The sequence below is a fragment of the Poromitra crassiceps genome (assembly GCF_964638095.1).
Source record: "Poromitra crassiceps genome assembly, chromosome: 23".
Lineage (NCBI taxonomy): Eukaryota > Metazoa > Chordata > Actinopteri > Beryciformes > Melamphaidae > Poromitra > Poromitra crassiceps.
This window is the reverse complement of record NC_139639.1, coordinates 7524377-7549428: the sequence shown is the minus strand read 5'-3', so window position 1 is coordinate 7549428 and position 25052 is coordinate 7524377. Positions and strand designations below refer to the sequence as shown.

At 45.6% G+C, this 25052-nt stretch overlaps 1 protein-coding gene across 1 annotated transcript in view; it reads left to right on the top strand.

The window, feature by feature from the left end:
- The window catches only part of LOC310797404 (protein NLRC3-like), a 34475-nt gene that overhangs the window by 4946 nt on the left and 4477 nt on the right, over positions 1–25052 (top strand). The window contains exons 3-5 of the mRNA XM_083659773.1: positions 6353–6613; positions 7629–7802; positions 10580–10750. Coding sequence (XP_083515899.1) covers positions 6353–6613; positions 7629–7802; positions 10580–10750 — 606 coding nt within the window. The remainder of the gene's footprint in view (positions 1–6352; positions 6614–7628; positions 7803–10579; positions 10751–25052) is intronic.

Genomic DNA, 25052 nt, shown 5'->3' with positions numbered 1-25052 from the left:
ACGTAAAACTAAACTTTGACCCCAGCCCAGGTGGATCAAAATAGTTAATCAATAATTAATTATACACAGACAATAAATAATACACAGACAATAAACGTTTTTAAAACGTATGCATTGTTAAACCAATTATTTTCTACATTTGTGTGTTATTGTGGGAAGGGAGGAGAAAAACAAATACAAAATAATTTTTCTGATTATATTTTTTTGTTTTGTTGTTTTGTTTTTCCTTTCTTTCCCATTGTCTGAGCCTGTTTGTCTGTTTTGTCTTGTTTGTGTAAAAAAAAAAAAAAAAAAAAAAAAATTTTTTTTTTACATCTTTCTGAACGTGGCCTGCGGGCGCCACAGCGCCACCCCGCGGGCACCTGGTCGCCCGCGGGCGCCGTGTTGGCTACCACTGGTATAGATAGTATAGCTGCGTGTTTGGTGTTGGACTGTCTACTGTGGGCTACCGTGTGTGTGAAGTCACATCTGCCATAATGAACAATCTCTATATACGTTTAATTTGCTGCCAAAGAGGGAACAGCTACAGAAGAGCTTAGATCATGAATGTGTGCGCAGTAATTTAAGACAGTAACAGTAAGTTAGTTCACAGTAAGCGTAAACTAAGTGTTCAAGTGGCTGATTTAAGTGTTAAAGTCAAAGTGAACTGGAACGGAATGCACCAGCGCGAGCGTCGGACACTGAAAACGAATTGAGAGGCGGACCCTATACGTGTCGATGATTTGATTTGACAATTCTGAGGACTGGCTTTGGCATTGGCCAATCCTGGCGTGTTCCACCCCCAAATCGAGTGGGATTCAGCCTGTTGTCATGCTACGCGAGTGGGATCCGCAGAGTACCAGGGAGCCAGCTGCTAAGTGCGGAGCGAGCGGACAATCCGATCCATAGGTGCTGCCCGCCCGCCTGGAATCTCCGAGAGACGACCCCTGACAGCCAGGGAGGCTGTCAGGCTCGGAGGCGCGCACCATTATCGTTATAAATGTAAATATTATTCCTGGAATGCGTGTTTTAACGAGCCAGTTACATTTCTTTGCGTTCTTAGACATTACCGTTTGATTTAGTTTGCATAATTGCTCAAGTTAGTAGTTAGTTTATGGGCTAGAAACTCTGCCAGATGACAGGCATTAGGTGCCATTTTCCCCTTCATTTGGAAGAGAAAATGATCCTGAAATGAAGATTTGATTGACAGCTGCATGTCGTGAAATGATTGGTTGAAATGGGGTAGAAATTTGATAGTACTAGGTGATGTCAGCAAACTGTAAATTACTGTTATCAATGAAATCTTGAAAAATGAACTTTTGATGGGAAAAAGTGTGAAAAACTAAAGAAATTAGATTGTTGTGATTTGTTTTGCATACATTATTAAATAGGTGCACTGCATACCCAGGTATTTGAACTAAAATAAAATAAAAGTCATTCTTGGGTTCAGCTCGACTTTAAGTGTAATGGCCTGTGAGTAGAAGCTATTTTTGTGTCTGGTAGTTTTGGCGTATAGTGCTCTGTAGCACCTGCGAGAGGGAAGAAGTTTAGACAGATTATGGCCAAGGTGAGATGGGTCAGTGATGATCTTTAAGTTTAAAGCCCCCCTCCAGTGTATTTTGTCATCTTTAAGATATTTCATGTGTAGCTGTGGTTTTACCTGGTCTCTTAATGAGCCACAGTGTTCACAAGTCTATTTTGTTGACATACTGTATAACCTTATTCTGGGCTCAAAGTCCTAAAAATAAGCTGTTGGTAAAAACAGGTGATAACGCCAGACATTATGGTTGTCTGACGACTGACATATGATATTCAGATAATAATAATTACTGTATGAGTTACAGTGAATAGCTGGCATTGGCCTCTGACATTAGCTAGCTGTTAGCTTGTGAGTTATGTTAGTTACATGGCAGTAAAATGCCACTGAATGACCAGTTTGATATAACTGTCAAGCAGTTTGAGTCACACTCTTTCCATAAAGCCCACCAGCTTTGCTATATATTGGCTGGTTGTTGATATTTATAACAATATTGTGGCCTCTGGACGGACATTTTGCAGAGGTAGAGGCAGCAATACTGTTTCCGGTCTACTGCCTGGAAGGGAGACAAAGATCGTATATTGAAGGCACGAGCGATGCTCTTATCCTTTATGGACAAGAGCGCTACAGCCATGATGTTGCAGTAGAACAAGGTATAATCCTTCGGTTCTTATCAATATATGATCTTTGGCTCAAATGATGATGTGTGTTATCACAGCACGCACTGTATGTTTTCATAGAACATCAATGGTGTACAGGTATGAAAAACTGACTGGAGGGGGCTTTAAGTGTTACGGTGCTAGTCAGACCCAAAATGTTAGTTTGTGTAGCTTGTGAAATAAATGTCTACCTCCAGCCTAGCAAGGGTTAATTTAGGGACAGGTTGAGGTTAATTTAGGATCAAGTTATTGTTAAGTCAGGATCAAGTTCTCCATCCAACTCAAATTCTGCTTTTTATCACAATTATTTCCAGAGAAACTGCCATCTGAAAATATTGTCCATATAACATTGGATTCTGAAACTTAACACATTGAGTGCCAGCCATGTTTTCATTCCTGTAGGTAAGTTGTGCCAGGGGTGTTTTTGACGATTCTGGCTCATTTTAAAACAGCCGAGGATTCTTTTCTGTTAAGACTTCGTGAACACCAATCATCTAAAAAGAACTAATAGAATGTGTGCTTTCTCTGTCTAAAAGAGTTAGTTTGTAGAGTTAGTAGTTATGTAGATATTAGCCGTTGAGTACAGCATGGTTTTGGCCTCTGAGAAGGAAAGCTGAGAAAAATGTAGTTTTGTGAAATTCAATCAAACAGGCAGAACAGTCACTTTTCACCATTTATTTTTGGCATCAGTGAGACATCAGACATCTGAACAATAGTTGTTTTCAATAATGGAGGAATAATACAAATAATAAAATAAATAAATGTCAAAATAAATACAAAACAAGAGCAGACTCAGTTTTTTTTTTTTTTTATATAGTTTTTTTTTTTTATAGTTTTTTTCGGTTAGTGATCAAACCGGTTTGGGCTCGTACACCGAATCCAGAACTGCTCCAAAATGTAATGGGTACTTCCTTGGCCCATGTTACACCCATCCACAAAGTTACATGAAAATCGGCAGGTACTTTTTTATGTATTCCTGCTAGCTAGCAAACAATCAAACAAAGAGCAAAAACAATCCCTGGCTGGTTTTATTTTTATTTTTATGACCCATACCTACTCAGCGCCAGCGCCGCTGAGGAAGGTTCTTGTCTGAGTGGTACTCCTCATAGCATCTACCCCTGTGTAATGAGACCCCACATTTGACACACATGTAGCGTGTCTCTTTTCTAACCTTTTTCTTTGCACACATGCTACACCTCCTCGTTGGGCAATCTTTTTTGGGTGTGGCTGGTATGAGGACCATTACATGGCCCGCTAGCTTGACCTCCAGCCTGCATTGAGGGTCCAGGTATGGTCGCCGGGGCATGGTTGCAGGTTGGTCACTGCCCCCCGCCCCCGCCCCCACCTCCTCCCCGCCACCCCCCACCTCCTCCTCGCCAGCCCCCACCTCCTCCCCGCCACCCCCCACCTCCTCCTCGCCAGCCCCCACCTCCTCCCCGCCAGCCCCCACCTCCTCCCCGCCACCCCCCACCACAGGTCTGGTCCATACACCGATAACACTCAGGATGAAATCCAGCAATGTTTCACACTTTCTCTGGCGTTTAGCTGGGTGTTTAGCTTTGTACAGAACAAAGGCGTTATAAAAAGAGATCTGAAACATGTACATGACAAATTTGAAGGGCCACCTGGATGTCTTCCTGGCAAACGGATAGTATGCAATGTTCTGATCCAATCTGTCGACCCCATTCATGTACTTGTTGTAGTCTGCCACACACTTGGGTTTTGTGTGTGCGACCCTCTCTGTGCTGCCTTTCTGCCTGACCTGCACCGTCTCCATCGTGTCGTCGTGCAGCGTGGAGACCATTTTCACGATTCTTTTATCTCGCCAGGCGAGAACCATGGTGCCACCGTTGTGGCGCATGACCGTTTCCCCCAGCTTCACGGTGTGGTTGGTGACTATGGTAGCAGGTGGCTCACCCCTGTTCTTCCTCAGAGTGCCACAGACATGTGTCTGACACTCCAGCAGCTGTGCACACATTCCAACAGAGTTGTAGTAATTGTCCATGTACAAATGGTACCCCTGCCCTGCCAAGTCCCCGAGGAGGAACTCCACCGTCTCGCCTAGGGTGGCCCGCTCACCACAGTACGGCTTCATGTTGTGGCAGTAACCTGTCTGGGAGTCACAGAGGATGTAGGACTTGATCCCATACTTTATGGGTTTTTGTGGGTTGTAGACTTTGAAGGCCAACCGCCCACGCCACAGGAGCATCCCCTCATCAATACTAATGTTTTGACTCGGTGTGAACATGTCTCTGAACTTTGCTAACAGGTCGTTCAGAACTGGCCGGACCTTGAACAACTTGTCTGCACCATCAACATCAAAATTGTTACTGAAATGGAGGAATCTTGTGAGCAGTTGAAAGCGGTTGCGAGACATGGTTTTGTTGAAGTGGGGGGTAGCAGTCAGTTCATTTGTGGTCCAGTACATGGCCAGTTTAGGCTTCTGGACGATCCCAGTGAGGAAGTATAGTCCCAAGAAGCTCTTGAGTTCTGCCACATCAGTGTCCTTCCACCTCCCAAGCCTCGAATGTGGCAGAGCCTCGCTCACCTGACTGATGCACTGGTGTGCATACAAGTTAGTTTGGACAACAATAGCCTGCAGCAGCTCATCGTCCAGGAAGAGCTGGAAAAAGTCAACTGGTTCAGCAGCACCACCACTATGATGACCCGGTTCAGCTGTGAAGGGGATGTGGGTTGGCTCCCAGTCAACTCTACTCCAGCCTGGACCTGCAGGCCGTTTCCCTCTTCCAGCTCCACTGCCACAATCTGCAAATTATAGAAATACATAATTACCATAAAATAGTGTTTTTTATATGTGTGGTACTGAATGCTGGCTGGAACCTGTGATGTGAAAATAAACCTGATTCTGAGGTGTGCTCTTACCCATTTTCCTGGCACCAGAGGCTGCAGCACCAGTACCGCTACAGCTGGCTGCCTCAGGCTCATCTTCAGACTGTTCAGAGTCTGAAATAAAAGTAAAATGAATTGACTGACTGCTGGCTTTTGTATAGTCATAGTAATTACATTTCCACAAGTTACACAAGTCATCTCAAACATCGTCTTACCACTGCTCTCTGGAGCTTCGCTCCTCGACGGGGCCCACTCCTCCTCAGAATCCTCCGCGTCTGGAGAAGACTGGAGGTCACTCGACTCGGACTCAGTCGTGAGCCCTGCAGCCGCAGCCGCGACATGCAGAGGCTCACCCCGTTCATCATCCGAGACCTCGGAATCGGTCTCCGGCACAAGCTCGTTTCGGACGGAAAAGAAATCAAGCAGTGATCTCTGATCGGCCGATCGCTTGCGTGCAGCCGCCGAAGACCGCTTGCGTTTGGCCGGCATGGCACAAACACGCCACCCGCTCCCAACTAAACTGAAATAAAACTACTGCTACGACTAGCTCAAACTGAACTGAAATAAAACTACTGCTACGACTAGCTCAAACTGAACTGAAATAAGGCTAATCTACCGGCTACCAACTCGATCAAACTGAACTAGAATAAACTGAACTAGAATAAAGGCTAAATACTAAAATGAACTGACGCTAACGCTAAATGTGCTAAGCTAACTACAATGAACACTAACTGTAACTACCGCTAACTATCTATCTAAACAAAGTCTTTATAAAGACTATACTAAACACTACTACTGTACTAACAACTAAATCAACTACGCTAACCAACTCGCTCTAAATCTGACTCTAAATTGCTAAATTGCTGAAATTCTCTATATATAAATCGCTATGTAATTCTGTCTCTGTCTTACTCGCTCAAACTTACCTACACAACCCGCTGATCAAAGAGCCCGCCTTCCCTATATAGAAATCTTTGTTAGAGTACTTCCGGGGCAGCGGGAGAGGTCGGATCCACATTCACATATTGCCCAAGGGCGCCAGCTAGTGGAAACCACTGAAAACGATGTAAGACGAGTTAGGTCGTCCTTGGCACTTAAGCGCTGGATTATGTAAGACGAGTTAGGTCGTCTCTGGCACTTAATGTGTTAACTGAACCTTGTGACAGCCAGTCTGCTTTCAGATGGAAAGACTCTATAAGGCCGACATGCTGCTGATCCACACCGACAACATGCTGAAGTCCACTGGATTATGAAACACTGGATTGTTGAAAGCTTTCAGGGATATTTTATCTTATACCTGTAGCTATTTGTTTTATTCTTTATTCAGATTGACGGGCTGCAACTTGTCAGAGGGGTACTTTGAAGTCCTGGTCTCAGCTCTAAAGTCCAGCCCCTCCCATCTGAGAGAGCTGGACCTGAGTAGATGCAGGTTGTCAGAATCTGACTGTGAAGGCCTGGTCTCAGCTTTGAAGTGCACCCCATCGCGTCTGAGAGAGCTGGACCTGAGTAACAACAACTTACAAGATTCGGGAGTGAAACTGATCTCTGCTGGACTAGAGAGTCCAGACTTCAGACTGGAGATTCTCAGGTAAAATCAGTTTACGGTTTTTCTCAGCTGATTTGACACATTTCTCCAAATTATGGTCTGTTCTCTCAAAACAGGATTCCTGAATCTGCAAAGGTTGCTCTGCAGGTTTACATTTGCTACTGACGATAGGATAATGCCATCTATGCCCACATTTTAGCGCTGAAACGCCTGCTTTGGCATGTGGCACGCCTATGCTCAGTACAATTATAACAGGCATGCGCTTGTGCCCGCCCCCAATTTGCATTGCGCATGGCGTTAAAGGAGCGCAAATGCTAAATTACCGCTTTTGGGAAGATAGGGCCCTTGGTCTGTTAATTAGCCACACTGTTAGCCAATGTATTTATTTATTTATTATAATAGCATTTCATATCATATATCTTATCATGTCATCAGTTATTATATCATTCTATCATTATAGTGGTCTGATGACTGACACATGATAATACAGTACAGTATACAGTAAATAGCTAGCATTAGCCTCTGGCGGTAGCTAGCTGTTAGCTATGTTAGTTATGTGGGCATAAAATGCCAGTGGATGACTTGTTAACCAGTTTGAGTCACTCTCTTTCCATAAAGCCCACCAGCTTTGATATCTGTTGTCTAGTCGTTGATGTTATAATTGTGGCTCTAAACTAAAGTTTTTCAGAGACTGTCATGGCAGCATAACCGTTTCTGGTATTTCCATTCTGGGCGCAGACAAACAGTTGAGCAAAGAGAGAACAGACAAAGACAGAACAGCACTGCAATCATTATGATGCATTAGCATAATGAGTAGAACAAGTTATTAACATTCGGTTCTTATCAATGTAAGTTCTTTGGCACAAATGATGACGTGTGTTTATACAGCATTTTCATAGAACACAAACAGTTATACAGGTAAGAAAAACTGACTGGGAGGGGGGCTTTAAATATAAGGGTCAGTTAACCTCATTAATACAGTCTGCCAGTAGAAATAATACAATGCTGACATTAAACATAACAGAATAACATTTCCACATGTCTTCTTGTCCTTCAGGCTGAGTGTCTGCCAGCTGTCAGAGAAAAGCTGTGAAGCTCTGGCCTCAGTTCTCAGCTCCCAGTCCTCTAGTCTGACAGAGCTGGACCTGAATAACAACGACTTACAAGATGCAGGTGTGAAGCTGCTCTCAGCTGGACTGCTGAGTCCACACTGTAGACTGGAGACTCTCAGGTCAGGATCACTGTTACTGTTCAACAGACCATCTAAATTCTGTTTCGCATGCACATTAATGTCAGAGAAAATATTGGTTCTCACATTTTCCTGCTGTGGTCTTTGAAACCAGCTGAAAAACCAACATTCAGCTCCACTTTCTCTCCTCTGGGATAGTTATTCATTGTTATGCTCATTTGGTGAAACCTGAAGTAAAGGACTTAATTAATTAATTAATTAATAATTAATTGATTGGATTTATATAGCGCCTTTCTAGATACTCAAAGCGCTTCACATATCAGGGGAGGGAGGGGAGGGAACTCAACTCATCCACCACCGATGTGTAGCACCCACGTGGGTGATGCACGGCAGCCAGTTTGCGCCAGAACGCTCACCACACATCAGCATCACGGTGGAGATTTGAAGGCTGAATGTGCCAATTAAGTAATGAGGGATGATTAGGTGGCCATGATTGAAGGAAGGCCTGTGTGGGAATTTAGCCAGGGCACCGGGGTTACACCCCTCAGAGCACCGGGGTTACACCCCTACTCTAGTGAAGAGTGCCGATGGGATCTTTAATGACCACAGAGAGTCAGGACCTCGGTTTAACATCTCATCCGAAGGACAGTGGTGAAGGACTTGTCAGATTCTGTCAAACTGAGTCCAGAACTGAACTGAAAACACAAACCTGATGCTGGTATCAGCTGTTAAAGGGATACGCCAACATTTTGAGCAGGGGTGCCCAAATTCTTTCCCATGAAGGGCCAAAACTCAATCTGGGTGGAGGGCCGAGGGCCAAAAATAAACGTTGTGGAGTTACATTAAAATGTATTGTGTTTTATAGAAAATTAACATTCTAAATATAAAATAACATTTCAATATAATAATCTACTTTTTATCTGTTTGGTAATTGTAATAGTTTGCAATTGGTTATATATATTTAAAAAAACATCTGCATTTGTGGGGAGCTTAAACATTTAATCAGTAAACACCCCATTAAAAACAGTTGTATTTTCCACCTTTGTAATCAAGAGAGAAATTTGACTTAATTCACAACTTGAAAAATCCTCAAGGTACTTTGAAAATCAGCTTTATTGTCCATCTTTTGTAAAAAATTTGCCATGACAATTTGCAGGGATGCAATCTCAGGGGGAAGGGGGGGTTTCCCCAAATCCGTGGCGGGCCAAAACAAACAGAGCGCGGGCCAAACTTGGCCTGCGGGCCCCAAATTGGTCAGCACTGATTTTGAGAGATTCACCTATTTGCCATATTCCTGATAGTAAAAGTGAATGTAGATGTTTTTCTCTTCCCTGTGCGTGCATTAGAAAGTGTTTCACCCCTCGATCCTGCTAGTGAGTTTAGCACTACAATGGCAGTATACAGTACAGCTGCCTACCCCTCATTCAGTCACCAAAAATACACATTCAGACAGCAGCAGAAACACTTACATGTACATGTTATGACTCGTGAACACGCGATGAAATAATAATCCAACATTATGGGAAACTGTCATTTTAGAAGTAAATACATACCAGCAAGTCTGATGACTGCACACAGCGCCTCAGGCAAACACGGAAGTAACTTTGGTTCCGCCATATTAGTTCTGGCGAAGGATTGACTTAAAGAATGATCGTTTCCTGGACAAGGCCACATGCCAGCGCACAAAGGCAATAGAGTGAAATAAGGGGTTTTGAAGCCTACAAATAAATAACTGACTTTCTGCTAAACTTAAACTTTTACAGTCTGTGTCAAAACGGACACACACACAAGCAGAGAGAGAGAGAAGACTGACTGCACGCTCTACTCTTTGGTTGCTTGGTCCTCACTTGCTACACGCAGGTTGCAACACTGGTACATCTTTATTTACAAGGCTATTCTTGGCAAGCTTCCACCCTACATCTGTTCTAAGTTCGAACTGATTCAGAGTTCTGTAAATCTCAGATCCAGCGCTTGGGTGCGCTTTAGAGTGCCACCCGCGCGGACTGATGTAAGTAGGAGAAGTCTTTTTTACTTTGGCCCTTGGTCTTGGAATGACCTTCAGACCCGCCTTAAACTGGCCTCTCTGGTCTCTTTATATAGTTTTAAACAAAAACTAGCTGAGGTCCTTGCCACCTGCTGTTCCTGCTTTGAGGTGTAGCACTCCTCTTCTCTTCTTTAACTCTCTTTCTTCTTTAATCTTTCTTCTTACCTCTCGACTTTTTACTAGCTGTCTCTCATGTTGATGAGGCATGTTTTTGATTGTACTGTTTTATTGCATTGGTCTTTTAGATTATTTCTATTTGTCTTAAATTTTCTCCATTTTGAGTTGATGGTGGTCAAATGACAGAAGTTTTGTATATGTATTTGTACTTGTGTATTTTGTACGACGTGAAATGTGCTTTTGCCTTCTTGGCCAGATCACCCTTGAAAAAGAGACCTCGGTCTCAATGGGTTTTTATTTTCTGGTTAAATAAAGGTTTGATTGATTGATATTAGAGAGGGAGAGACGGGGAGGGGAGATACCAATGTATATCACAATATGGTTCATGTAAGAAAAATCTGCTTAAGTAATCCAATTATCATATCCTATATATGTAATTACCTGTGTGTGTGTGTGTGTGTGTGTGTGTGTGTGTGTGTGTGTGTGTGTGTGTGTGTGTGTGTGTGTGTGTGTATGTGTGTGTATGTATGTACTGTATGTATGTATGTATGTATGTGTATGTGTGTGTGTGTGTGTGTGTGTGTGTGTGTGTGTGTGTGTGTGTGTGTGTGTGTGTGTGTGTGTGTGTGTGTGTGTGTGTGTGTGTGTGTGTGTGCAGGCTCTCAGGTTGTCTACTCACAGAGGAAGGCTGTGCTTCTCTGGCCTCAGCTCTGAGCTCCAACCCCTCCCATCTGAGAGAGCTGGACCTGAGCTACAATCATCCAGGAGCCTCAGGAGTGACCCTGTCTGCTGGACTGGAGGATCCACACTGGAGACTGGACTCTCTCAGGTATGGAGAGGTAACGGGCCCTATCTTCGCAAAAGCTGTAATTTAGCGTTTGCGCTCTTTTAACGCCGTGCGCAATGCAAATTGGGGGTTTGCACAAGTGCATGGCTGCGTTCCAATACCCATACTTGTACTTCTTTCTTGTAGTATGTACTGCCGCTGCCCTCACAAAGTATGGATTGTAGTGTGCAGCATGCATGCAAAATGCATACTATTGGGACACACTACATCTGTCGTCACGTGAGCTTCCTGAACTCCGACCTCTTGCTCACTTCCGCCGACGTCCTCAGCGCCACATTTGAGTTTTTTTTTTTTTTTTTTCAATAAACAAAGTCTGGCAATAACAAACAGTACATTATACAAAAAAATCTGACTAAACATTTACAAAATTCTAAACATTTACAAAATTGGAACAGACAATCAAATAAACAAAATAAAATAAATAAAGCAAAAACATTAAGTCAGAGTTCTAAACAGGAATCAAGATATGCATGTTTTGGTACACTGGTGCTTGTTTGGTTTTAACATATTTCAAGGCTTTCTTAACTCATTCTCTGCCAAGGACGTACCCGGACGTACTTTTAACAATGGCGTTCTGTGCCAAGGACGTACTCGGACGTACTTTCATGTTTTGGTTGTTTACATTACATCAGACACTTTCCCAGCCTGTACATTGTTTCAAGTCAAACTGATAAAAGGAACCCGCTAGTTTAGTATTTATAGTATAGTCACTAGTGATGCGCGGGTCACCCAGAACCCGCCGGGTCCGGCGGGCTGGGTTGGCAAATTATGAAAATATCGCGGGTGCGGGCGGGGCAGGCTCAGAACGTGACAAAGCAACATTATTAAATAATTTAGAGCAATGAAACACACAGAGTAATTAACCTTAAAGACGTTAACTCTCTCTCACACGTAGGTACACACAATCAGACAGACTCCTGCTGCACTCTCTATAGCCTACATGGAGTAAAGAAACGCTTCAATGAGGTAGCCTATGTGCTCTCAAAACAAACATTTTGGAAGGATTATTCGCTGTAATTATTATTTGAAGTGTCCATATAATGCCACCGCAGATTTTCTGTTGTGGACTCGACTGTGATCTATTTGTCAACTTTACTGCAACGTGAGTAGGCTGTGAACAATTGAGTGCGCATGAGGTAATTAAAAGAAATCAGACAGCGAGTCTGGCCGTATCTGCAAGCCGTGTGCGCACCTGCTGCACTACTACGTTTAGCCTACTACTGCAACATGGCCAATTGAGAGCGTGTATAAAATCCCCTGCTGGACAGGAATCAAGATCATAGCAAGCCGCTCCCACTCTGTACGAGAGATTCTGCACATGCGCGCTATACGTTTATAGACTTAATTGGCCGCATTACAGCGCACGTGAGGCGCAGACGAGTGGACCTCACTCGCACGGACTGTTCTTCTGTTCTGAACCAAGTTAAATTCTTTTGTTACAACAGTGTGCGTCGGTGACGATGTAAGTTGTCATGCCTAATATTTGATGTTACGTTGTCATGGTGATATGATGCTTATTGTTAATCCCGCAGGGCTTAGAAGTTGACGTGTTAATTAGTAGGCTGTATTCAACCACGAGGTGTTCAACTCTGTTAATGAGCAGATGTAACTCAGATGTTAAATGCTACCGTTTAGTTTCTTTTTGCATGTTTATTTGAATGTGAACTGCATTATAAATCAAGGTAGTCTGCCTTTGCCATGTTGCCCATGATAGTGCAAGGATTCATTGAATTCACTAGCCTACCGAAGTATTTGCGACTGTTTAGTCTGGTCACGTGACCAATGAACCTGTTGACCCAGTGCTATGTTAATGAATGTGAATGCCCTGCCATCTTGTGGTGAATCAGTAATATTGTTTATTATTCACGTTGCTGATATTCTCCATGTTAAGTTCCTATTGTGATGTCACTGTGAGATACTTATTATGCTATTGTATTATTATGTGTTCACAGATATCACAAACCACACACACACATACAGACAACTATTGAACAGACCTACAATGCTCATCACCGCATGTTTGGAATAAACAGTCAACTGAAGGAGAGAAGTTGCTGCGTTTTCTCTTATCGGAAAATTAGGCCAGTTGTACACAGCCAGACTATTGTCACCTATACTGTTTTCTACAAGTGGTCCTTCGAACCGGATAGTGTTCAACTGCGCTATGGCTACTTCTCAAGACTTAAATGATGGACTGCCTCCGACACATCTCCGCCCACGCAGGACTTATCAAGCCCCGAGGTATCTGGATGACTATATAATTAACCATCCTTTAAAACAGTGGTTCTCAAACTTTTTCTGTCAGGCCCCACTTTGGAGGAAGAAAATCTTTCGGGCCCCACCGCCCCAACAAAATTGAAACAAAACGGTCCAAGTTTAACTTTTATTGACATAATGACCATTCATTTCTATATTCTGGCTGTTTTGCCCTGCACATCTTTTCAAAAACAATAACAATAAAGTGCAACCTCTACAAAACAAAATAAATTCAAATATCTTAATTGTGAGTTCAAGTCACTATCACTGTATTAAGGGCTGCCTGTTTTCCACTGCAAATCGTTTCAAAACAATAATAAGGTGCAACCTGCAGAAAATAATAAGTGCAGACATTTGTGAGGACTCAAGTTTTATCAGTATTAGTGGCTGCAATGAGCCTGTTTTCCACTGCAAATCTTTTCAAAAGAATAATAAAGTGCAACCTGTGCAGAAAATAATAATAATAATGGTGAGGACTCAAGTTTTCTCAGTATTAGTGGCTGCAAAAACCCACACAGTTCTCCCAATTCAGCCCGTGTTGTGTCAGGTAACTGTCCAGAAGCATAGCTCTTCAGCTGTTGCTCTGCTTGTAACGTACTTGCAAAACAGCAAATCCTCACTCAGTGACTCCGACGTGACAAAGCGAACATAGGCGATAAGCAAGCAGTCTTTATTGCTGTCCGTAGCCTCGTCCACTTGTAAGGCGAAACGTGTGTCTGTCAGTTTTTCCGTGAGTTGTTCCTCGAGATCATTTGAAATGTCACATATACGTTTTGCAACTGTGTCATTGGACAGCGGGATAGTCTTCAATTTTGCAGCGCTGGTCTCATCCAGCATAGTTGACACCATATAGATAGCTGCTGGGAGTATGAGCTCCTCAGCGATGGTGTGCGGCTTCTTGTACTGTGCAATTCTGTATGCGACCTTGTATGACGCTAGTTGTGCTTTGCTGTTCACTGATGCCACTTTTACAAAGCGATTTTCCTGCTTGCGGTATTCACCGAGTTTCCTCTGAAAGAACCCGAGTGGCTTATTGACGAAAGTGGGGTGTGTTGTCTCCAAGTGTCTTTTTAATTTGTTAGGCTTCATGCTGTCCGCTGCCAGAGTTTTCAGACAGAGAACACAGACTGGTCTCTCCTCGTCTCCTACCGCATTGACTGTGAATCCCAGAGCAAGATAGGCGTCATCATATTTTCGTCTCGGTTTTTTTAGTTGACTGCCGCCCTCCGACTCCTTGTTGTCCCAGCCAAATGTCTCTTCATTGTGCACTAATCTAAACTAAACAGCCTCCAGTCTGTCTGATGAATGAACGTGTCACTACGGAAGCCTGGGGTTTGTTTATTTCCTCACGGGGAAAAGAAGTCCGACCTAAAAATGGCTAAAACATTGGTTCCGCGGATTTCACCCGCGCCCCACCTGTAATACCACTGCGCCCCACAAGTGGGGCGCGCCCCACACTTTAAGATACACTGCTTTAAAACAACATGCACCAATTATAGCGAGTGAAGAGGGGGCTATAGGAGGAAGAGGGCCATTGTTACACGGTGAGGGAGAACATCCATACCATTCTACACCCCTTTTACTTGCATCCTCTGGCATGCAGGATGTAACACTGGATGCCATGGAAGCCCGTATGAAGGATGTAACAAGGCAAATGAAGGAGCTGCAAACAGCTATGGACGGTGCTAAACATAAATCCTATTCGCAGCAGTATGTATATGACGGATCATATCCCCCTAGGTATTCAAGTCTCCCTTATCTTCCAGAGAAAGTAACGGCAATGCCCCGGAGCTTATCTCTTACTGATAATCAGATAGGCTGGAAATCTACTGATGGAGGATATAGACAGCAACTACATATGGACACACCTTATGAGTATCAACCAGCTCAGCCCACCATGTCCACCGCGCTGCTTGGATCACAGCATTATCCAGATCAGCTACCTCAGACACAGCCTACTATGCTGCACAGCATTGCACCTCCTCCTACATTTCAGCCTGCATCTCCGCCTGCACGAGTCTTCCCTCAGTATGTTCAGTCAGTGCAACAACAGCTGAGCTCCCCTCAGTATGCTCACCAAGCAGCTGCTCAAACTAGGCCACAGCCAGGATTTGCACCTCCTCCCTCGGTCCAGCTACTGCCTCCACAGGTCCGACCTGCACCTCCGCCAGCTCAGCCTGCATATCAAACTGTGCCACTGTCTGTGTTTACTCATCAGCCTCTCGCACCAGCTCATCAGCCCGTCCAGCTTGCTACTCAGCCACAGCAGCCTGCAACTTGGTCTGCACAAGCCGCACCGCAGCCTGTTCATGCAGCTCCACAGCAGGTGAGCTTCACTCAGTATGCACATCAGACAGCTGTTCCAACTGGGCCACCATCAGCGTTAGTATCTGCTACATACAATCATCCTGGGCTAAGACTGCCACGTACAGAGCTTGGATCAGCTTATTCAGCACCATACACTGGACAGCTCCCTATAGCTCAACCACCACAAACCCAGCCTGTCCCTCATACATCTGCATACTTCCCACAGTCGGCACAGATATATGCACAATCCCCAGTCCCAGGACAGAGCTTCTCCTCTAACAATCCAGCAACTCTCAGCATGATGGAAATGGCTATTGCTGCCTCATATGGCATTCCAAAGCCCAAGCTGCCTCTATTCAGCTCTGGAAGGGAAAGCGATTTTATCATGTTAAAAAGGGGGCTGGATAGCTTACTTGGTCCACATAGGCACCTAACCGAGGATTATAAGTATCAAATATTACTTGATCATCTTAAGTTGCCCAGCGCCTACCAGGTGGCAAAGAGATACGTAAATGACCCCACACCGTACACCAGTGCCATGCACGCCTTGCAGCAACGTTATGGTCAACCAAGGCAGCTGATCCAAGGAGAGCTGAGAGCCATACTAGACTCACCTCCAGTGAGAATAGGCGATGCACCGGCCTTTCAAGAATTCTCATCAGCAGTTAACACGCTGGTGGGGATGTTGAGTCACATGGACGGCCCGGCCCAATTTGAATTACGATGTGGATCCCATGTAGACACACTCCTCAGCAAGCTGCCCAGCAGCTACCGAGATAGTTTTGCTGAATACTGCCTGACGAGGGGTATTATCCGCAGTGGGAGTGACCAGACCTATACACTGCCAGATCTGGCTGAATGGCTAGATAGAAAGGCTCAAGCGATGCAGGTTTCTCGACGTGCAGTAGAGTCCAACCAAACAGAGTACACGCGTACTGAGCCGAGAGACACTAAATTCTCCAAACCCCAAAGGGGTAAGCCAGCCTCTGTCTACCTTAGCAGTGACTATTTACCAAGCAAGCATCTGCAGTCCTCTCCCCAGCAGTTTAAATTCTCTCCCAAACCGGACTCCAATACAGTTCAGCCCACAGGCCAGAGGAGAGAACGCTTTAAACCGTACTGCCCGTACTGCTCTAATACTCAAGATCACTATCTCAACTCCTGCCCCGAGTTTGTAAAGCTTAACACAGAGGAGAAGGCCGCCTGGATTCGCTCTAAAAAGAAATGCTGGAAATGTGGGCGTGGTCACCCACCAGAGAACTGCACTCTAAAGAAACTCTGCTCTACCTGCAATGAACAACACCTGGTAATACTCCACGAAGCAGCCCGTATAGCTAATCCAATTGTCACCAACGTGGCTTATCTGGATCATGCCAGCCACTCAGGGCGTGTTATGTTAAAGGTGGTACCTGTAAAGCTCCGCTATGGAAAGAGAACACTGAACACTCATGCAGTGTTAGATGATGGGTCGGAGAGAACAGTAATCCTGGCCACTGCTGCCCAGCAGCTTGGTTTGCATGGGGAACAGGAGCCGCTTAACTTAAAGACCATCAGACAGGATGTAGTGAAACTCCAGGGAATGGCAGTGTCATTTGAGGTGTCTGCCCACACACAGCCGCGAGTCTATCACCCCGTCTGTCGAGCCTTCACTGCAACTGAACTCCACTTAGCTGAACAGTCTTGTCCAGGAGACACTCTGAGAAGGAAATACAGCCATCTGAGTGGAGTCCCTCTAAACAACTTTACTAAAGTGCAGCCCATGTTACTGATTGGTTCTGATCATCCTCATTTAATAACTCCTATCCAGCCAGTACTATCGGGGCCTACCGGGGGGCCAGTCGCAGTATGCACACGACTAGGTTGGGCAGTGCAAGGGCCCACTAACTTCCTTCAGCACCCTTCCAGTGAGAGCTCCTGTCTTCACTCGACATTTGAGACACCTCAGACTGAGTTGCACCAGCATGTGGCAAGACTTTGGCAGCTTGACATATTACCATATCGCAACGAAAAGGAGGTGACACGATCTAAGCAAGACCGAGCAGCCCTTTCCATGCTGGAGGAGAAGACTGCCCGTGTCACAATAGAGGGAGTAGCAAGATACGCCACTCCGCTCCTCCGAAAGAGTCCTACAACTTCACTTCACGCATCCCCTGCTGCTGTGATGCCCCTCCTCCGAGCTACTGAGCGCCGCTTAGCTGGCAAACCTGAGCTTGCTAAAGTCTATAATCAGGAAATACACAAGCTGGAGGAATCCGGGTATGCAGAGAAAATCACCGGAGAAGAGGCAAGCAGCTCTGCTCAATCATGGTATATCCCGCATCACCTTGTTCACCACAACGGCAAGTCGAGGGTGGTGTTCAATTGTTCCTTCCACCACCAGCAGACTGCCCTGAATGATAACCTGCTAATAGGGCCTTCTCTCGGTCCTTCGCTGCTGGGAGTCCTGCTCAGATTCCGAGAGCATGTTGTTGCAATCAGCGGAGATATAAAGGGCATGTTCCACCAGATCAGGCTCCTCCCTGAAGACCGACCACTGCTCCGCTTCCTCTGGCGCGATATGGACAGAGATAGACCACCTGATATTTACGAATGGCGTGTACTACCATTTGGCACCACATGTAGTCCCTGTTGCGCCATCTACGCTGTCCAACGTCACGTCAAAGACCATCAAAGCGGCCATGAGGATCTCCTGGAGACAGTGGTCACTTCATTCTACGTGGACAACTGTCTCAAATCACTCCGCTCACCACAGCAGGCGAAAGATCTCCTCAACCGACTGAGAGCCCTCCTAGCAGAGGGCGGATTTGAGATTAGGCAGTGGGCCTCAAATATGACAGAGGTGATCTCTCATCTCCCGACTGAAGCACGATCAACCACGTGTGAGATGTGGCTAACCGCCGAAGGGGCTGACCCTCAAGAGTCTACTCTCGGTCTGTGCTGGCACTGCTTGTCTGACATGCTGGGATACAAATATCGGCCTGTGACACCCCATCCGCCTACCTTGCGGAACGTGTACAGAGTGCTCGCCACCCAATACGATCCACTTGGATACATAACTCCCTTCACTACACGTGCAAAGGTCCTGGTCCAGGCGTTGTGGGCTAAAGAAAGACAATGGGATGACCCTATTGAAGACGAGCTACTTCCCGCATGGCAGGCATGGGAAGGTGAACTTCCTCATTTGCAGGACATCAACTTGCCCCGGTGCTATGTATCAGCTGCTGCCGACAACGATGCTTCAGTGATGGATATTCACATATTTTGTGATGCCTCTGAGAAGGCTTATGGATCAGTAGCCTACCTGCGAGTAGAGGATCCTGAGGGACACATAAATGTGTCATTTATAATGGCCCGGTCACGTGTTGCTCCCAAGCGACAGCAGTCAATGCCCCGCCTGGAATTATGCGCTGCCCTCACTGGAGCCCAGCTGGCCAAGGTACTACAGACAGAGCTGACTTTGCCCATCAGGATGGTGGTCATGTGGTCAGACTCAACGACAGTACTGAGCTGGATAAAATCTGAGTCCCATCAGTATAAAGTATTCGTCGGGACGAGGGTAACCGAAATACAGGATCTGACCGAACCTGACTCCTGGAGATATGTAAATTCGCCTCAGAACCCCGCTGACGACATCACGCGGGGAAAGACTCTTCAAGAGCTGTCCCAGCCAACTCGCTGGAGTCAAGGGCCGCCGTTCTTGTATCAATCCTCCAACCACTGGCCAGTGAACCCAGCTATACATACAGAAGAACCTGAAGAACTTAAGAAACAAACCTTCTGTTGCCACATAACTACTAGCAGCGGCGACGAGCCTGACCCGGCTAAGTACCAGACATGGCCTGAAGTAATACTGGCCACTTACCAGTCCCTGCACGGGGCGGCGGCACCCGCTATGTCAGCTTCGGCCCGCATCGAGATGGAGACTGTGCTTCTGAGGAGGATACAAGCTGAGAGCTTCCCTGAGGAGTTAAAGGCACTACAACAGGGGAAACCAGTCCGTCCTGGCAGCCGCTTGAGTGCACTCACTCCCGAATATGACCAGTCATTGGGCCTCATTCGGGTTGGTGGCCGGCTACGCAAAGCCGAAAGCCTGCCAGAAGATTACCTTCACCCTGTAGTCCTCAGCCCTGAACACGCCATTACTCTGCTACTGGTGAAGGATTATGATGACCGTCTACTCCATGCTGGGCCTGAACGAATCTTCGCTGAGATTCGGAGAAACTACTGGATACTTCGTGGTCGACAAGTAATCAAGAAACACCAGAGGCACTGCATGGAATGCTGTAAATGGCGGAAAACTCCAGTAGCACCTATGATGGCTGACTTGCCTGCAGCACGGCTCCGTATTAATAAACCTCCATTTTGGTCCACTGGGGTCGACTGCTTTGGGCCCTACACAGTTAAAATCGGACGGAGACATGAAAAACGGTGGGGGATCATATTCAAATGCCTCACTACAAGATGTGTCCACCTTGATCTTCTGCCAAGTATGGATACCGACTCATTCTTACTGGCTCTACGCCGCTTTATCGCAAGAAGAGGAAAGCCATACGAGCTCTTGTGCGACAGAGGGACCAACTTCCGCGGAGGAGAGAGAGAGCTCAGGGAAGCACTGGAAACTCTTGAGCCATCCTTGAGGCAACAGCTGGCAGAGCAAAGCATCATGTTCAAATTCAACCCACCTCTTGCACCGCATTTCGGTGGTGCATGGGAGAGAGAAATAAGATCTGTTAAATCCTCCCTCCAAGTTGTGCTGCGGGACCAGGTTGTATCAGAAGAGGTGTTGATGACCGTCCTCACGGAAGTAGAGGGCATACTAAACTCCAAGCCACTAGGATACACATCTTCTGACCTGGCTGACCCTGACGCTATAACCCCCAACCTGCTGCTGATGGGGCGGCGGGATTCTTCGCTCCCCCAAGCGGCATATGGTTCCAGTGATCTTCTAGGCCGCCGACGTTGGAGACATAGCCAGGTGTTGGCAGACCAATTCTGGAACCAATTCACCCGCCAGTACCTTCCCAGCCTTCAACTGCGCCAGAAATGGCGAACCTCCACTGCTGATCTTGTTGTCGGCCAAGTCGTTATGGTAGTTGACCCGCAGCTTCCCAGGGCCCTCTGGCCTATAGGGAAGGTCTCCTGCGTTCACCCCAGTGATGATGGACGGATTAGGTCAGCAGACATTGACATTAAAGGGACAGTCTATACCCGTCCGGTCACCAAGCTGATACTGCTCCCTAAGGTGTCAGATGACGAAGACAACATTCCCTAATCACAGCAGGGACTTTGTAATTATACACATTCATAAATATGAATGTGGGGGCGGCTGTATAAAATCCCCTGCTGGACAGGAATCAAGATCATAGCAAGCCGCTCCCACTCTGTACGAGAGATTCTGCACATGCGCGCTATACGTTTATAGACTTAATTGGCCGCATTACAGCGCACGTGAGGCGCAGACGAGTGGACCTCACTCGCACGGACTGTTCTTCTGTTCTGAACCAAGTTAAATTCTTTTGTTACAACAGTGTGCGTCGGTGACGATGTAAGTTGTCATGCCTAATATTTGATGTTACGTTGTCATGGTGATATGATGCTTATTGTTAATCCCGCAGGGCTTAGAAGTTGACGTGTTAATTAGTAGGCTGTATTCAACCACGAGGTGTTCAACTCTGTTAATGAGCAGATGTAACTCAGATGTTAAATGCTACCGTTTAGTTTCTTTTTGCATGTTTATTTGAATGTGAACTGCATTATAAATCAAGGTAGTCTGCCTTTGCCATGTTGCCCATGATAGTGCAAGGATTCATTGAATTCACTAGCCTACCGAAGTATTTGCGACTGTTTAGTCTGGTCACGTGACCAATGAACCTGTTGACCCAGTGCTATGTTAATGATGTGAATGCCCTGCCATCTTGTGGTGAATCAGTAATATTGTTTATTATTCACGTTGCTGATATTCTCCATGTTAAGTTCCTATTGTGATGTCACTGTGAGATACTTATTATGCTATTGTATTATTATGTGTTCACAGATATCACAAACCACACACACACATACAGACAACTATTGAACAGACCTACAATGCTCATCACCGCATGTTTGGAATAAACAGTCAACTGAAGGAGAGAAGTTGCTGCGTTTTCTCTTATCGGAAAATTAGGCCAGTTGTACACAGCCAGACTATTGTCACCTATACTGTTTTCTACAGAGCGCATGATGTAATTAAAATAAATGGGGAAGAATAAGAACTGTTTCTGTAGCCTGCCTATAGTGCCTACCTACCTCTACCTGCTACCTCCATTTGAAACACTGCGCGGTCACGCCATCCGCACTTTGGGGAAGCGTAGTCGGTCGCGCTATCTGAAGACCATGGATTAATTGAAGAAAGACCGACATGAAAGCAGCAGCGCAATTTATCCATTCAACTGTTGTCGCGCAGGGCAGCATGTGAGTGTCTGTGTGTGTGTGTGTGTGTGTGAGAGAGAGAGACAGAGAGGGGGGGAGACAGAGTTATTAGCCACTTTGCACACCTTGGAAGCTCCGCTGTGCTCCTCCTGAGTCCGGAGACATATTACATTAAATTGGCCGTTGCGGGCTGCCGGGTTGGGCTGGGTTCGGAATTTTCAGATATTTTAACGGGGCGGGCGGTGCGGGCTGGCTCCAATGACGGGTTGGGTTGGGGCGGGCCTTAAAAAAACCTGACCCGCGCATCACTAATAGTCACCCATTTAGCAGTAATCTATTTAGCAGTAGCAGATGAAGAGAGGCGGTCGCCGCGGTGGCCAGCGTGGCCGCAGCCGCAGCTGGGCGTCCTCAAGGCCCACACTTGGATTCCCCTGGGCCCAGTTCCAGCACGCACCCCGGTCCACGCCAGCGGACAATCGAAGAGACCATGGGGCTTCGTCGTCCCGTGCCCCTGCCCAGGGTCCAGATGGAGCCTGTGGTCGAAACAGAGTCCGACCCAGAGTTCTCGGATGGCGACGATGGCGAGGAAGACGCCGGCGTTTCTTTTGTTGTTGCTCCACGACGGAGCGCCAGGGCGATGAAGGCTCGGTTCACAGCGTTCTGATCCGTCTGACACAGATGAATCGGAGGAGGAGGAATGGGTGCCACTTCGAGAGAGCGATGACGATGGTAAGAAGTAGCCTATTTTTTGTATCGCGTTTGAGATGAAATGATCACACACAGCCGTCTGTGTCACATAAACATTTCAAAGTTTACAGCACTAACGTAGCTATTGTGTGATCTTCTGTGCTAACGTTAGTTATGAGAGGTAACGTGACAGCAGGTAATGTTACAGCACTCGTTATTCCTGTGTGTGTGTGTGTGTGTGTGTGTGTGTGTGTGTGTGTGTGTGTGTGTGTGTGTGTGTGTGTGTGTGTGTGTGTGTGTGTGTGTGTGTGTGAGAGAGAGAGAGAGAGTGTGTGAGTGTGACCACATAAGGGTTCGTTCCATTTGTTTATGCTTTTATCAAGCTAAGCTAAAAATCCACATGGCAACTGTAAAAGTAAATTATTTATTTGATTTTGTGCACATATTTATCATACTTTGATATTTTGTGTTTTCAGACTCTGAGTCGATGGAGGCGCAGTCCAGTCCTAGTCCCAGTCCTGTGTGTAGTCCTACACCACCTATTTCGGAAAGACCATGTCTCGAAATAGGTTCCAACTTATTCTGAGGTTCTTCCATTTTACTGACAATACTGTAGCAAGGAGTAGCAAGGAGGCTGCGGCCAAGCCTCATCTGTCAAGAAACCCCAGGGGCCAGACTCTCTCTCTCTCTCTCTCTCTCTGTAGCCGCTCACTGGGCGGGATGGACCGACACAGCTCCCTCAAATAGGCTACATTCTCTTATTTTTTATTTATTTATTTGGGAAAACAAATACTGTATATGTCTGATGTGTCACTGAGGCAAAAAATAAAAGGCTCAAAAGAGAGTTCTGCTTGAACCGGTGTCCTTCACTAAAAACCTCATTTTCTCCTATTTCTCTTCCAAGGAGGGCATTTTTAGTGAAAACAAGCTAACTTCCACTGCTTGTAACTAAACAAGGAAACATGGTAGAGTTTCAGTTTTTTACAAGGGGTAAGAAGAGAGTCTCTGCTTTATTGTGAGATATGTTGTGTAATTTTATTCCTAGCACAGAATATTCTGTGGGTCCTGGAAGATCAGGAAATATGCTCAAAATCCTGGCACTGGGAGCACACAGACCGAAATGACCCTGGCAGAGAATGAGTTAAAGTTAATTATCTCATTCATGAACACGCAGCTCAGTCAGTGCGACGTAACTCCAGTAGGTGGCGGTAATGCACAAAAAGTTGTTTGCCAACCGCCATAAAACATTAGAAGAAGAAGAAGAAGATGTAACTTCCTGCTGCGCAAAGGATTGTGGGGAAGTTTGGCTGACGCAGCATGCATCGATGCATACTCCGAAATAGGAGCTGATGTAGTACAACATCCTGGTACTCTTGGCATACTGCATCTGACATACTATGTATTGGGACATACTAATTCTTTTTTTGCCTACTAAATAGTATGGAAGTATGGGTATTGGAATGGGGCCCATGTCTCTTATAATTGTACTGGACATAGGCGTGCCACATGCCAAATCAGGCTTTTCAGTGCAAAAATGTGGGGATATCTGGCAGCACGGACGCACAGCCCCACATTGACAGATGAGGGGTGGAAAATAGCAGATGATGGGCGGGGCCGTCGCAAATGCTGTTTTGTGCAGCTTGACGAAGGCGGATGTTTGGGTCCTGGATGATTATCAGCCTGGACATTTTGTTGGTAGCAGCAACGTTCCTCTTGCTCAAGAGATGGACTGTATCTACTGTCTCAAGTAGCTTATCCACTGACAGCAGGATCACATGATTAAATATCTCAATCACCACCTCTCTGCTATTTTCATTGTACTTTTCAGGGAGACGTTGATCCTGAGGTCCCATCTCCTTTTGTACCTGGCTTGCTCCAAACACAACTCAGTGTCTCAGTGATTCATTTTATTTTTTCAGGCATGGAACTTCCTCTTTCATTTTGTTCATTTCCTCTTTATTTTCATGGCTTGTGCATTGGCTTCCATCCGACTTTCAAATCTTTTGAGGTGGTCATCTTGCTTGTCGAATCTCTTAATCAGAGCTTGGATTGCATTGAATATTTCTCCATTAGTAATATAACCTGACAGTGACTGCTTCTGTTGGTCCTTTTTAGACTTTTTGCGACTTTGCAGACTATGCTCATGTTGTATTTATCAAATTCTTCCTCCCATCTCTTCAACTTGGTCTTCCTCACATGCCTCTCTGAGTGCTGACAGGTTGTAGTCATGTTCTTGTAGCCCAGCAGAAGCAGCTTGTTTACCATCAGCCATCTCGGTCATAGAGCGAAGACCAAATTCAAGATGGAACTCGACAAAGCTCAAACTTTGGTGTAGTTCAGTGTGATTTACCACACTTTCAGTATGATTCTCTTGGTCCAGATTGATTGATGATTGATTTGTATTTATGGATATAGAGAAGAGAATGTGTGGTATGGACCATTACTATCTATGAGCCCAGATACCATTAATGATGTTATACATATGGTTTAGCTTTAGCTGTTCAATCCTAAACTCAACAGGCAACATGCCCACCTTCTTGAATTCGTTACCTCCTACATGCATCCTACGAGGAGCATTCAGTAGATAATGAATGATGTTATTTTCCATTTTTTGGAACCTCTTCTG